Consider the following 16,045-nt stretch of genomic DNA (forward strand, 5'->3'; position numbering starts at 1 on the left):
ACATCAGATTCTCACAGTCAAGAGATACAAGATTCAAGCAATTCATATGTGAATCCTAGAGAGGAAATACTGCAAAATCTCTGTTTATGTGAGATAAATTATTTAGTACCTTTATTGGTCCAGGGTTGCACCAGACAAAACTGAATAGAGAACACAACTTTTATTTGCATAATTTATGTTTGAACTGTGATATTTATGATGATAAGAGTAGACCCTTTTACAGTTGGTAAACATTGTGACGTATTTGTGTGGGCGGGGCTTAGCTGGAGGCAAAAAGAGCCGCAGAGGCTATGTTGACAAGCTTAAGATAGCACGTTTTAGGAGGGATTTATTAAACATGGATGCAGAAGAAGTTTCGGATCTGTCCGAATATGTACAGTCACTGATTCTGCGGGACCGTGACAGGTATTTTTGTAAATTAACTCTTGCGATTTTAACCAGGTTTTAGATATTTCCTAGACCTAGACAACATATGAATTACTTTCAGGGGGTTTGGGTAAATTTGTCTAGGCTTACTGTCTTATGTGTCCTATCACTGGGCTAACTATAATTAGCAATGTGGATTATTTTAAGAGACTATTCAAACGATGGCATACCTATCGCTGTATGTTTGTTTAACATTTAAGCTAAACAATAGCGCGGTTGGCGACTTTTCACCTATAAAACAGAAACTTGCTGATTTGTACTAGATAAAACCAACACAACAGTACATATGCATAGATTATTTTACCTGATATTTAGTGTGCACTGCAAACACGAGCATTATTTATGATCGTCTCCGTCTAGTCTGTACGTATTGCATTCAACCACAATCGTCTTCTTGATTTCTGTGAAGAAATGTCTGCCGGGATCCGGTAAAACTTTATTTTTGAACCAAAAGTGCGGTTCCTTCAAATCTGGCAGCCAAGAACACAACAAGATGACATTTTAAAGGCAAAAACTCTTAAAAACTTTTAGCGCGCCGGCTATGAGTTCCTACTTATTTTTTGCCTCCAGCTAGAGCGGTGACGTCACAGTGACGTGGGTGATAAAGGTATGTTCACCCAAAAGGCATCAAACATACCGGTATATAAAAATGTGTTTCACAAAGAGGATCAAAAGATTTAAGGGTTTGGGACGACACCTGTGATTTATAATAAAATCTATATTTTTGGGTGAACTAACATTTTAATGTTATTGTCAGCATCATGTTCAGTTATATCATTGTTTTTTATTATTTCTGTTTCTGGTTTTCCCTTATTACAGAGTAAATAATCAGTTTTTTTTACCTGTATTCATAGTCCCTGAGTGTGTTATCCTTCATGTAGTTTACCACATGCTTTTTATTTCATAAGTTCCTGGATTTCTTACTAAAGTATATGTAAAGTGTTTATTAAGTTTGTGCTTGATGGACCAAACACATACACCATTACGGATGAATACATAAATCATAATCATAACGTTTTATCATAAATTACATGTGTGTGTGTGTGTATTTTGCACAGAGTATATTTTGGTGTTGGTACATTATGTGTAATGTTTATGATGTCTCAGGTTTTGAAATCTCCTTCAGTTTTCTGGCTTTGCAGAATTTTGTGAATATCCTGCAAAAGAGAATCAGACTTTGTTATTAATTAATCATTGATGAATTTTAAAGCAAAAAACTCTATTTGTATGTCAATTTATACCACATTAAAAGGCTTGTTTCTTTAAAACTGACATAGTTGTTTTTTTCTGAATGCAAGCAATATTTTATTCAGATCTGAATATTACATGTTGAGTTGACCTTTAAAGAGCACCTATTTCATTGCTATAAAACAATGTTATTTTGTGTATTTTGTATAATACAATATGTTTGCGTGGTTTATGGTTCAAAAAACACATTATTTTCCACATACATTATTGTAGCTCCAGATTTCACTCTCTTCAACGCATTGATTCGAAAAGCTCTGTGTCCCTGATTGGCCAGCTAATCTGTGCGTTGTGATTGGCCTGAATACCTCTGACGTCAGCAGGAAATCTGACGCTCCTTACGATGTTTGAAAGATTCGGTTGCTAACAGGAGTTAACTTACAGGCTGTGAGTCTGAAGAGGGAGGAATTATGATAATTATGGATGCTCCGAGTCCGATCCGATATTCGTATGGGTTTCGGCTTCGATATGTAATAAAATGCAGGGTTGCTGCAGGTTTCTCAAAGTCAAATTTAAGACTTTTTAAGACCTTTTTAAGACCATTGTGAGTGAAATTTAAGACCAACGCGACACAATGATCTCAGAAAATCTCAAAACATTATATATTTGTTTATTATATCTTTTTTTTTTTGACAAATAAAATCCACTAATATGGGAAGATCAGTATGGTCAGCTGCTGATATGTGCCTTGTTAACATGTTTTACACTTTTTCCACCCATACATTATATGCATAAATCGCATATTCGCCTATCTAATTACACAATAAATAAATGAAAATGAAATTTACCATTAAAAGGCTGTTCGTGGTTTGTTGTGTGTAGCTAACAAGTCCTTTTCTAAATCCGAAGGCTGTAGCCTCCAGAGGTCGCATTTGTAGGCTGCATACGTCATCAAGATTAGCAGTCAACACGCATGGAGCAATGAGGTAAACAAAAGCTTCCTAAGTGAAAACTGTGCAACACTAAAGTTGACTCGTTGTTGGTGGCTCGGGACTCGACGGCCTGACTGTTTAAGGCTATGTTTACATTAATGCGTTTATGCTTTAAAACGCGTTACTTTTGCTACGTTTACGCCTTTCATCTACACTACATCACCGTTTTCGACCCTCATAAATGGATTCGTTCGCAAACGCTGAAGACCCTGTTTTAGTTTGAGAACTCAGACGTTGCTCTGAGTGTAAATGAACGTAGACGGAGTCTTATGTAAACGAACAGCTGACGTTAACGTGACAGCGCATCATTTTCACAGTAAAAATTATTTTAATCATGTAAATGTTGGTTTGCAACAGAGGTTTTGCCAAAAATAGTAAACATCTACCAACCAGCTATTATAAACGCTATATCAGATTGTTTTAACATGTATCCTTATATATAATGTCTGTTTTATATTAATGTTTGAGTATTGTTGGGTTTAATGTGTTTATGTTTTGTTTAAATTTAGTTAGCTTACGAAAGATAGACTGTAATTTTAAACGCCATATAGGCGTTGCAAAGGCCAATATGAAGAGAGAATTGTAATGGGTCAGACATTATTTTCCAGTTTAATGTAAGTTTTGTTTGCTACTTTAAAATGAATTTCGTTTCAGATAATTTGTCTCTTAATTTTAATCGATGTTTTGTTGATACGTTTTGTGAATATAAATTAATAAAAACAATAAACTCAACGTCATTAATATAATGCTCGTTTAGGTGCTTGCGCTTTTAGCTATTTGTGTGTTGCTAGCGGAGGACGTGCACGGACCTCGCACACTTTTAAAAATTAATGCAATAAGCATTTCTGGTAGGCTAAAGCAATACTTCACCTCTTACTATGTTTGATTGAAGTTTGCATTTGCTAAAATTTATTTTTGCTTCAAGTTCGTTACTGTTTAGTACTGTTCACTTGAATGCTTTCTTTTTAAATCATAAAGACCTTTCTGTTTAGTTATAAAATCAAAATAAAACTATTAATCATATTAATATGTTGTAGGGGGGAAATAGAACAGTATAAGACTTTCCCAAACACATTTTTATAGGTTCAAAAATAGTGTCTGTTATAGTTGCCAGCAAAGGACCCAGGTATGACTTTTTGTCAATATCGCACACCCCTATGCTGCATAAACCTGCAAAGGTAAGCTATTATTAGAGTAATAAGTTATTTTACACTTTTATGCGCATGCCCAGTTATGTGATTGTTCATGTTTCATCCGTTTATGGTCGTGTATAGTGTGGATGAAGATTCTTTTTAAAATGCCAGTATAAACGGGGATCGTTTTCATATTAAAATGCCGTTTTAAAACGCAAACGCTCTAATGTTAACATGGCCTAAGTTGATTTTCAATAAAGCAGTGTTGATTTTTTCGCTTCTGGGTCCTCTGTTTCAGAACCTGGCAAATGCTCAGGTAAGCCACGGGCTAGTTGGTTAAATTAACACTGAAAAGATTTTTGCTTTTACAAAACTGCATTTAAGGTTTGTTTCTCGACAAACCTAACAGTATACAGTCAGATCACAACACCTGAAATATAGCTTATGGCATGAATTGCGTGGATTATAATAGCCTACATTTGTCTCCTCTTTAAAAAATAATGATTAAAAACTGGATTGATATGCGATTCAGTGACGCACGAAGTGCAGAACTTTTCCTTTTAGAAGCCCGCCCATCAAACACTTTCTTCCTCCGTCACTGATTAGTTCTACAGCATTTTAAATTACTATTTTATTTTTTGCAGACAACGCTTTTCGGGAATAAACAGAGGTAAGAAATTTAAGACTTGGGTTAATTAAATTTAAGACATAGGATGAAAATCTGGCCGTTTTTAAGACTTTTTATGGCCTTAAATTTAACTTTCTGAATTTTAGACTTTTTAAGACTTTTTAAGACCCCGCGGGAACCCTGTAAATGCTGGATCAGGTATCGGTGACGCAGGATCCAATCTGACATTGCTATGCGCACCATCTAAATCACACACATTCAAGCAGTGCACATACCAGATGTGCAGAAACTCAAAAGCATGCACATAGTCGTGCCATATTTAATTATCTTTTTATTATCCAGACTCACAAAACACCATGGCTATCTCTGCAAATATTCTTGTAAACAAAATTGTAGTCTTAGGTCAGTGGTCTCAAACTCCCAGGTGGCGAGCTATTTCATCTCTCTCCCTACCCTTCTCTGCAGCCCATGTCTGCTGTCAAAAATATAACAATCCGGCCGGCAGAAAGACTTAAGGGCTAGTTATAGTTGTGCGTACGTCCTACTGCGTAGCGGCAGCGGTGTAGAATACGCATCGGTTTTCATATATACTTCTGCGTCATCAATGTGCAAACACATATGTAGACCGCTGGTAGGCAGTATCCACGCGTGTAACCACAGTAGCAGCACAGCCGTCAATGAAGAAGCAGCTTGGCAAGTTTAACCCACAAATGAAGAAGAAACAGCAACTTGTTGTGTATGTTTTGAGAAGATCAGCAATGATGGAAGTAAATAAACAGGGACTAATGTTGGAGTTAGAGTTAAATCACTCCTCAACTTGGCCGATCTTTGTTCTCACCGTTGCAAACGGAAATACCTATGCCGCTGTTTTTTTACCTGACGGGAGGGGTTCTGGTGGACCAATCACAGCGCTTGTGTTCCGCGTAGAACTGACGCACTTTAAAAAATTTAGCGAGGTGCACATCAGGCTACACAAAGGCTACGGATAACCTACGGCGTAGACCTTACGCACGACTATAAATTGGACTTAACACACCAAAGTAAATTTAAAAACATGAATCGGACAATAGGTGCTCTTTAACATCCAAATCTAACAAATCATTTACATACACAACACAACACTGTCAGCTAAACCTATCTTTAGCACATCTACTGTAAGCGCTAGTATCACCTTGCTAAAGTGAAAACAACACACTTCCAGACCTATAGACTCTCTTTGGCTGTCAAACAACACTTCAAACAAACTGAATTATATTAAAGAGACTGGAGGTCTGGCTTCTGGGAGACAATAGCCAGAAACTGACGGAATTTTGACAAAATCCCCAACTCATCTTCGCTCACTCAATACCCTGCTCAACAGCGAGACACGCAGACGCGGCTCCCACCCGAGGTCTTTTTTACTCTCTCTTAATTTTTCATGCTTTCTCTCTCTTTATGTTTTATGTTTATTGTCTGTTTGTACGTGTAGTTAGTATTGTGTGTTTTTCGTAGTGTATCGTAGTTAATAAACCGATTTTGAATTTCATAATTGGATTGTTTCTGTGTTCAATCATCAACAAAATCAATGTTACTTTATCTGCTTTTTGAACTGGTTACATGCTTTTGAGGTAATAATGTATAGCAGTAAGAACGCTATTTTCTAAAGGCCACGGTATTAACTTCTTAATGTACAATTATAAGTATATTCGCTGGACGAATGCATTAATTAATTGTTATTATTATTTCTGCTAAATCAGGTAAAACCTTATCAATTTGTATAGTTAATGACAGTTAATTATACATATTATTCCCTTTAAGCTAAATCTGGGAATCCCATAATGTGTTTGCTAAGAGGTTCAATAGTGTTTTAAAAAACATTATTCCTTTCCTCCCGCTGAATCGCTACAGTAGTTAAAAGAAAGACTTACAACAAGCAGGTACTGTGATGAGGTTTCCATGAGGTCCTGTAGAAAAGGATGCTGGGATAGCATGGAGAATGGTATTTTCTCCTCTGATTTAAAGTCCAACTCTTTCCACACCTTTAGCAGCTCCTGAACATAAACAATCATCTTAAATAAAGTCTCACATACAGCAGATCATCTACTGTTGTACAGTATGTGTGTGTTATACCTCTCTGTATTCATCCCTGCTCCTGCAGTTCATATGAAATCGATTTGGATGGGAGGAGATCCGATTCTCTCCATGACTCAAAACTCTGAGCACATCATCAAGAGACACGCCCACTTCATCAGACCCCGCCCCTCTCCACTCCTCCTCATCAGCATCAAACTCAGCATTCACTATATGTGACACAGACTACAGCAAGAACAAAACCAGTTATTTCTTTATTTTGAAGTTTTCTGTTATTCCCATTGTTCTTCTTCTTTATTATATATAATTAGATTACAAATACTTATTTCACAGAAGAAATCATAATTTTTCATTTGGCTTTGTAAAGCACTTTAAATTATTCACAATATATGAATAGTTTAATATAAAAATGTTTGCTTTCCTATAAAGGCAGTACAACAAATACTACCATAGACACAAAAAATGCGATTTTATCTTTATATTTTTTCTTTATTATTGTTTATGACCTTTTATATACTTATTTATACTTATTATTATTATTTTACTTTATTTTTATTATACTTTATTTTTGCATTACTGTTATGAGAGTAGGGGTGAGATAATTGTAATTGTTTATCATATTAAGTCCAGCTCAAAAAACTCATTGTGTGATCAATGTGTGCGTGTATATCTGTACCTGTACCAGTGGGCTTGTGTGTTTATAATGTAGTGGATGTTCGATCACAAGACTCAAAGCTCTGATGAAACCCTGAGTCGGTTCAGGATGACAGCAGAAATACAGCAGCATGTTCATGTAATCCAACATCACTGAAGATGAGTCAATGCTCGCAAACAAAGTGAAGAAAAACTACACACACAAAAGAATAAACACACACATTCATAATCGTTTTATATTAAATACTGAGAACATGTCTTTGGTAACCAGAAGTGTATACTACTTAAGTATTTTGGTTACATTTTCCTAGCATCTGTGCTTTATTATAGTGTTTGTCTTGGGAAAAATGTACTTTACTTTACAAAAAAATTTTCACTACATTCTAAAGCATGGGTCACCAAACTAAGGCCCGCGGGCCGAATCAGGCCCGCCACCCCCCTTTGACCGGCCCCCCAGCCCCTCTGCCCCCCACTACTTGAACCGGCCCTATGAGGCTATTTTATTTTTGTAATTGTTTTTTGGAAAGTATTAACATGTTCGCATCTGGTATTTTGTTGATTTTTTTAAGTTGAAAAATGATATTTAGTTATAAAATTAACTATATGCTCATGATCAAGCGGTGACAGACAATGCACGTGCAGATAACTGTCACAGAACTGGAAGTGTTCAGGACGGCAAAATAGCTGGCGTTAAACGAAAAAGTTGATAAGAGAGTTTCCAAAGAACAGCTGACCAACGATTATTTTTTTGTTCAGTGTAAGGAACGTGCAGTTTGTATTATATGTAAAGAAAGTGTGGCAGTTTTCAAAGAATATAATCTGTATCGTCATCATGAAACCCGCCACAAAGAGGATGCTAGCTAGCGAGGGTAAGCAAGAGAAGAAAGGATTTGGAGGATGAAAGGCGTACTGGCCGCACAAAAGAATGTATTCCTTCACCAAACTCAGGTAAACCAGGCTGCTGTCCGAGCTAGCTATAAGGTAGCTCACCTACTAGCTACCCATTGAAAGCCGTTTACTGATGGGGACTTTGGCTGTGCCAGGCCAGTAATATCTACTGCTGGTGGTCATACAATTGGTCTGGGTCATACAATTCTATATAGCTGACCCGGCCCCCCATCACAGTTAGGAACGATAATGTGGCCCCCAGAGAAAAAAGTTTGGTGACCCCTGTTCTAAAGCATAGAATCATACTGTGTATTCCTTTTATATTGCATATTACAACTTGATTTAATACCCAATTACATAAAAATTGTGTAATTTTTTGTAAAAGAAAAAAATTTAATAGATGTTTAATGTACTTAAATAGTAAATAAAAAAATAAAAAAAATGATGAAATGTAGTGGAGTAAAAATTATGATAATAAGCTTTGGAATGTATGTTTTCCAAAGAAAAACACTGATAAAATAAAAATACTTAAAAATTTACTTTTTATGTAGAAAGTAAAAATACTTAAGTAGTATACACCTCTGTTCGGAACTTAAACTAAATTGTTGTATTTATTCAGACATCAAAACACATCTTTCATATTTATTTCATGTTCACATTCATACTTTATGCCCAGTACTAAAACACATTTAAAGAGATTTAAGAGCAGTTTTAACATGTTACATTACCTTCTTAAGATTATTTAATCTGTCAAAGGGTAAAGGTGCTGATGGGTCATCTGTGACAAGATGATCTCTATCACTAGGAAACCACAATTCAACCTGATCATACAATAAAACACAAATTACATCTCAGATTAACTGAATTTATAGCAGAATAATAAATTTGTTAACTGTGAAAATCTCAATTAAATGTTTATGATTAACTGTTTTTATACTGTACATAAAAATCATTCTACATGATGTAAAGATCATTCTGTGAAAACATAATCTTGATATTGACTTGAGTAAGATCATGTCAAAGATTGAAATTTTGTAGGGCTGCATGATATTGCATTAACTTGCTTAAAAATGCAATATAAAATAGGCGATACAATAATGCTTTACGTTCATAGTATCAGTTTGACGTTTATTAAGATATGTAAAAAAATTTTTAGAAACAAGTAAATCTGATCAGTGAGCAACTTCTACATGTCAGAGCAAACAGAAGCATTAAAATTTGTATGCCAGTCTCTTTGCTGAATACTGACTATACATAACCTCTTAAAGTTTCACAATTCAGTTATTGCACACTATTGCGATATTTGTGGGTTTTGTTTTGTTTTGTTTTTCCGATCATTTCTATATATTGTGCTGCTCTAGTCTTAAGGTGTGTGATGTAAAAAGTGTATGAATCTGTTGCATTTATGTCCAGAACTTGCAGTAAAGATGCGTTTGGATCTGGTGAAGTCATTAATCTCATCATTAAGATTATGAAACTTTAATCTGGATATCACAGACAGGGTCAAATTTTATTAAAAGAATATCCTGCAGTTCTTCTAAAATGAAGTCTACTGTTAGTTTTTGAAACATCAGTTTGTAGTAATAATATATCTGTGTATGATTCCTGCAGTAATAAACTGTGTGAGTGTATTTGTGTAGACCTGTGTGTATTGTTCGTGTGTTATGAGTCCGGTTCCTGCAGTGTTGATGGCTCTGTAACGCTGGAGGGTTTTGATCAGCTGAGTTCGGGATGGAAACGGCCACGGGAGAGCAGAACTGAGCAGAAACTGACGCCAGTCCAACATCTCGGAGTCGCGAGTGAATACACAAACCAGCTCAACCACCTGCACACACAAACATTTTACAGTATCATGACAGAGATTTTTTCTGGTTCAAGCTGGAGGAACAGCTTGAACCAGCTACTTCCATCTTAAACTAGTTAAGACTAGGCCAACCAGCTTAGCCAAGCTGGCCAAGCTTCTAGCCGAGCTAAGACCAGCTTGACCAGCTAAAATAGTGGCCAAAACCCTTCTAAAACCACCCTGCATACCAGCTTAAACCAGCCAACCAGCTTAGGGTTATTACTTTATAAAGCCTCTGTTGATGGTCTTCAGAGATGCATGAAACAATTTTACTGGGAAAAAATGGGTGCACAATAATAGTGCACAATTATGTAATGAACACCTTTTGGTCTGTAGAAAGACTTTAAATAACACAACTGTATATATACAATAATAGCAGTATTTTAAGAGATCGCTCTGAATTTACAGTACCTGTGTATAAGTCATATCCCTCCAGGGTTCAGGTAGCACATCACTACCCATGTGTGGAGATGTTATCTCTTGCAGAACCCCGATCACCTCATTACCAGACACAAGACCTAATATTACAAATGCATAATATTCACACCATTCATACTTTAAACATATGACATCTTGATGTGTTTTAGCGGTGTTGATTCTGACCAGAAGGTGCAGTCTTGTGAAGATGAGCGCAGAAATAGTTCAGCTGTTGAACAGTCAGCGTGCCATCACTGTGATGTTCCAGAAGGGGCGGGGTAGGAGTGGGCGGGGCACTCGGCACAACACGCATGTCTCCGTCCACACAGAAATCAGCGCATTGCAGCACAAGCTCATGACGGATCTGAAGGCCGTTCTCAATGTGGTGCCGTACTATCTCTGTCATTTGGTCGATACTGAAATTCATACACAAACATAGGTTTACACATAATATGATCATAAAAGGTAATATTTTCACAAATCTTTTAAAGAAATGTGTATGGGATGTGAAGCGACATGGTTTTTAACCATAGAACTGCGAGTTAAAGAAAAAAAAAAAGATATCTTTAAAATAGTTTAAGATGGAGTACAGCTTATCAGACACTAATTTCCCAAAAGTCTTTCATAACTATACAGAACATTGTAGTATTGAGTATTTTTGGTGGAAATGTCACAAAACAAAAATTTCACAGTTGGTTTTGCTTACGCATATTTTAACTTCAGCATATTTTGCAGTAATACCATGTTTCGTAAGCCTCTTTTTGCCTCTAGCGCTTGATTAATATGTATAAATACATAAATATGTATTGTATTTACGGTAAAGCCACCTTGCATGATGCAAAATTGTAAAAAAAAAAGTGAATACAGAAATACATTTAAAATTCAACTAAACATGTTAAGAACTTGTCTTGGTCATATTTCACCTAAAAAAAGAAGATTAAATTATTAATGAAAAACTTAATTGTTGTCTTTATCCAAAATATAAATTTGTTTCGGTTGATTTTGGGGTGAAATATGACCCACACTCTTCTTTGAGATTCAGTCTTACAGAGTATCGTAGAGATGACGTATTTCTGTAGGCCAACCCGGAAGTTAGCGGGACACTGGTTCCCTCACCAAAAAACCCATATTAATTTTTCGCATACTTTTGGATTATCACAAAAAATAAGCGTGTTTATGCAAAAATGTATGAACCTTACACGTTTTGTGCAACAAGATAATTACAGATGAACACAACTTTAATAAAGTTTGAAGTCTAAATGCGTTTACTAGAAATAAAAGGTAAAAAAAGAACCTTTGGCTACAAGCGAACTGCACCCTGGTCTCTCTCGACCCTTAACGTCGTCACCTCCAAGCTTGTTTAAACCCAAGTGGTTATTTAAGAAGTTTAACCAAAACCTCAAAAAGCCCATTGACTTTGGGACAATGAAACCGGAAGTGCTAAAATGATAGCTCACTTCCAGGATTTGATGTTTTCATCCCTCTCTCCGACTCTGTGGTTCTCACCTCTTCATCTCAGAGAGGAATCGAGCTTCGAGCCAGTCCTGCATGTTCTTGTAAATCTGTTCAGTCTTCTGCTGCAGACTGCACAATGTTTTCAAGGCATGTGACTTCACCAGCTCCAAACGCATCTTTACTGCAAGTTCTGCACACAAATGCAACAGATTCATACACTTTATACATCACACACCTAAAGACTAGAGCAGCACAATATATCAGTCTATGGTTAATGGGAAATGGGAAAACAAATGTAGAACGCAAAAAATAACCAAGGGTCAAAAAGGGTAACAGAAAAATGAGCACCGTATTACCACAACACATAGATTTTAATAATGATCATCAACGGGTGTTAGAAATTACGATAATAGTGAAGACCCATCCCACTGCCGGCTAAGGTAGGATGAAACCAGTGGCGGCCGGTGACTTCTTTTTCGAGGAGGCTCGATGCGAAGTTCATCACAACATGTATGTAGCTTGTCACGTGTGTGGTTCGTAATTTCAAAATATGTGTTCTGCGCTTTGAGAGATCGTGTGTGCATCATGTGTCATGCCAAAATAAGTGCCCGCTGCAGATGCGTCTAAAGGGTTTATGATAAAAGAGACGCTTGCGTTTGCCAGATACTCGCATAATCTCATGCGTAATCAGAGTTTACTGTAAAGGAAGTGTCTAGCGTGTATTTTGGGAACGTGAGCGTTATTTTGACACAGGATCTCTCGACACACAGGACACATATTTTGGAAAAGGGAACCACACACGTGACAATCCAAACACTTATTTATGAATTAGGGCATCCCCAGATGAGCAGTCACGAGCCGCCACTGGATTTACCCAAGGGCACGTCACAAATTATTAAGCAAGTTATTGCAATATCATGCAGCCCTACACTTGTAGAAATAAAGGTACAAAAGCTGTCACTAGTGTGGTACCCTTTCAAAAAATAAAACTTTGTACTTTAAGGGTGCATATTAGTACATCAGGGGTATATATTGGTACATCAAAGATATATCTGTACCTTAATAGTACTTATACCACGGGTCTGTTGAATGCTGCATTCTGATTGGCTGAGAAATGTTCTATGGGTGTTGATTATTTTTCTGTAAACCGCACACTTAACTTTTCAAATGTCTTAAAAAAAGGCACCAGAGCAATGTTTGTGGTAACCGTGGTATAAGCGGAATAATTGACTCCGGTCCTTTGAATTATTTGAAAATAATGCACACCTGCGGCTTCGCATCGTGCCGCATTACCACCTTGGTGTGCATTATTTTCTTATAATTCAATGGCCCGTCGTCAATTATTCCTTACATAATACAACCTACTGTCCTACTGACAGACAGCTTCTGCATTTTTAATTCGAAAAGTGTACTTAAGACTATTCAAAACCATAGACTGTAAAGAAGACGGACGATGTCTCCATGGACATCCATTGTTGAAAAATAAAGCCAAAATGTTCTAAAACCGACATCGACATTTGGAGCCCGAGTCTTTACAGTAGTGTTCATGAAGTGTAGCAGTGGTATCAAGGTCACACCAATATTTCTGTTTGATTCAATCACAGACTCACAAATCATGTCATTGCATCGCATTTTAACCTAAACCACAACTTATTAGAAAAATGAACACTTGAACATACATCGGTGTTATGCGAAATAACTAAAATAACAGGAGCCATCTTTGGGAAAAGTTTATTTGAAGTATAAACTGATTTTTAAGTTTGGCTCACATCCCATTCGTTTACATAGAGAGGGGGCGGGGTTTAGGACCTAAAATGCAGTCAGCCAACAGGGGGCGATTGAAATGTTTTGGCTTAACTTTTCAGGATGGCACGCCTGTTTTAGGAACACCTTTACACCCCCTCAAAAATACCCTTGCACCCTAAAATGAAGTTATAGCTCTATTTATTTCATAAAGTTAAATGATTGTACCTTCATTTTTCAGTGCATCCGCGTACTCCTGTTGGATTCTTCTCCTCAATGCCTTCCTCTTCACCTCCTCAGGGTTCTCCATAACAGGTTGAGGACTGGGCTCCTGGGATGGAGGAGGAACACCTACAATAACACAAAAACTAAACATTTACATTTACGCATTTGGCAGATGCTTTTATCCAAAGTGACTTACAGTGGGTATGCAAAAGTTATACATTTTATCAGTATGTACTGTATGTTCACTTGATTTTCATCATACTGTTGAAGGTGCAGTGAAGATTTACCTTTCTGTTTACCAGCTTTTCTTTTGTCTTTTGCAACGTTAGGAGTGTGAGACTGTCTGTGTGCTTTCTGTGTCTCCATCTGCTGCTGTTCTTCATCACCTTCCCCTTCATCTCGCTGATGGATCACTGCAGACACCTGATGGTGCATTCAGTGTTTGACTGATGTGTGGTTACAGGTATGATAATATTACTTTTTAACAATACTGTTAAGATATATAAAACATACCATGCTTGTGACAGCAGTGACCGTCGTCTGATAAAACTCCTGCAGTAGTTTCTCATCCACGTGGAGCAGATCTTGTTTAGAGAGCTCATTGGTAGAAGATCTGTCAGCAGCAACCAGTGGAAACCTAATAGCATAAAATCAGTCATTCAATAATCATTAAAGGAATATTCCATTTTCTTAAAAGAAAAATCCAGATAATTTACTCACCACCATGTCATCCAAAATGTTGATGTCTTTCTTTGTTCAGTCGAGAAGAAATTATGTTTTTTGAGGAAAACATTGCAGGATTTTTCTCATTTTAATGGACTTTAATAGAGCCCAACATTTAATACTTAACACTTAACAGTTTTGTTCAACGGAGTTTCAAAGGACTATAAACGATCCCAAACGAGGCATAAGGGTCTTATCTAGCGAAACGATTGTCATTTTTGACAAGAAAAATAAAAAATATGTACTTTTAAACCACAACTTTTCGTCTAGGTCAACTCCAGCGCGACCTTACGTAAATGCGTAGTGACGTAGGGAGGTCACGTGTTACATATATAAAACGCACATTTGCGGACCATTGTAAACAATAAACTGACACAAAGACATTAATTAGTATCATTCAACATACAACAACGTCGGAACGGTCCTCTTTCAAGACGCTTGTAAACACTGGGGCGGAGTTTTGCGTTCGTCCTCTGTGACCTCTTGACATCATGACGTATTGCGTGGGGTCACGCTGACGTATCACAACCGGATCTAGACGAGAAGGTGTGGTTTAAAAGTGTATATTTGTTATTTTTATTGTCAAAAACGACAATCGTTTCGCTAGATAAGACCCTAATGCATCGTTTGGGATCTTTTATAGTCCTTTGAAACTCCTTTGAAAAAAAACGTTAAGTGTTGAGTTAAGTATTAAATGTTGGGCTCTATTAAAGTCCATTAAAATGAGAAAAATCCTGCAATGTTTTCCTCAAAAAACATAATTTCTTCTCGACTGAACAAAGAAAGACATCAACATTTTGGATGACATGGTGGTGAGTAAATTATCTGGATTTTTCTTTTAAGAAAATGGACTAATCCTTTAACATGATTTTGATTTTCATAAACAGAAACCTAAGGACATATGCACACATACGTTTTCTTTTTGTCCTCCACTTCTGTGTCTTTTTTCCCAGCATTCTTTGCATGTTTCTCCGAGGGGCCAGAACCAGAGGAGCTACAATATAAAATATCAGAGTAAGCATTTCAACATGTCGTTTGATAACCCAATATCTTTTATTGTACTTTATATACAATATATAAAACATATATGGTGTAACTAAAGTATCTAGTATTGTAGATGATATGTACAGTCAATGACACGAGGATAAAATATAATAAGTATGGACTTTATTTACATGTTGGATGTTTCTTGTTCCATGTGGTCGTTCCAGGTGATATCAAGCAATGGGACATGAATGAAGTCACATGTAGACTGAGATAACAGAGCTTTATTCATCCCTGAGTAATAATCTCTCAGCAGATACATGCAGTCTTGAAACCTGCCCACTTCTGTCTGCACACACACACACAGAAACCTCAGACTTTAAACTCATACCAGAAAGCATCACTATGATGTAAAGGAGTCATGTGTGTGTGTGTGCGTTACCTGCATCAATGCAGAATAATGATTGATCAAGAGAGCAGTATGATCATCTAACCAGCCATCATCAATAACACCTGCTCTCTCCTGCACCGCCTCATCCCTGCGTTTATCACAGATATCCCATAGACGCTCTCGCAAGTCCTACACACACATGCACATCAATATTAATATTATTATTAAGTAAATACTTTCCTTTGCAAAAATGCTTTACATTTTTGGCAAACTTGTAATTCATGTAAT

General features: G+C 36.7%; 1 protein-coding gene across 1 annotated transcript in view; it reads right to left on the reverse strand.

Moving 5' to 3' along the window:
* Positions 1-1,461: 1,461 nt before the first annotated feature.
* spef2 (sperm flagellar 2) overlaps positions 1,462-16,045 on the reverse strand; it is a 37,413-nt gene continuing 22,829 nt past the window's right edge. Inside the window, exons 20-34 of the mRNA XM_065251000.1 lie at positions 15,809-15,946; positions 15,558-15,715; positions 15,290-15,376; positions 14,173-14,296; positions 13,947-14,082; positions 13,663-13,785; positions 11,743-11,881; positions 10,423-10,652; positions 10,231-10,337; positions 9,619-9,801; positions 8,705-8,797; positions 7,111-7,281; positions 6,474-6,659; positions 6,272-6,394; positions 1,462-1,583 (exon numbers count right to left, since the gene is read on the reverse strand). Coding sequence (XP_065107072.1) covers positions 1,530-1,583; positions 6,272-6,394; positions 6,474-6,659; positions 7,111-7,281; positions 8,705-8,797; positions 9,619-9,801; positions 10,231-10,337; positions 10,423-10,652; positions 11,743-11,881; positions 13,663-13,785; positions 13,947-14,082; positions 14,173-14,296; positions 15,290-15,376; positions 15,558-15,715; positions 15,809-15,946 — 2,052 coding nt within the window. The 3' untranslated portion in view covers positions 1,462-1,529. The remainder of the gene's footprint in view (positions 1,584-6,271; positions 6,395-6,473; positions 6,660-7,110; positions 7,282-8,704; positions 8,798-9,618; positions 9,802-10,230; positions 10,338-10,422; positions 10,653-11,742; positions 11,882-13,662; positions 13,786-13,946; positions 14,083-14,172; positions 14,297-15,289; positions 15,377-15,557; positions 15,716-15,808; positions 15,947-16,045) is intronic.

This window comes from Paramisgurnus dabryanus, chromosome 5, assembly GCF_030506205.2.
Source record: "Paramisgurnus dabryanus chromosome 5, PD_genome_1.1, whole genome shotgun sequence".
NCBI lineage: Eukaryota > Metazoa > Chordata > Actinopteri > Cypriniformes > Cobitidae > Paramisgurnus > Paramisgurnus dabryanus.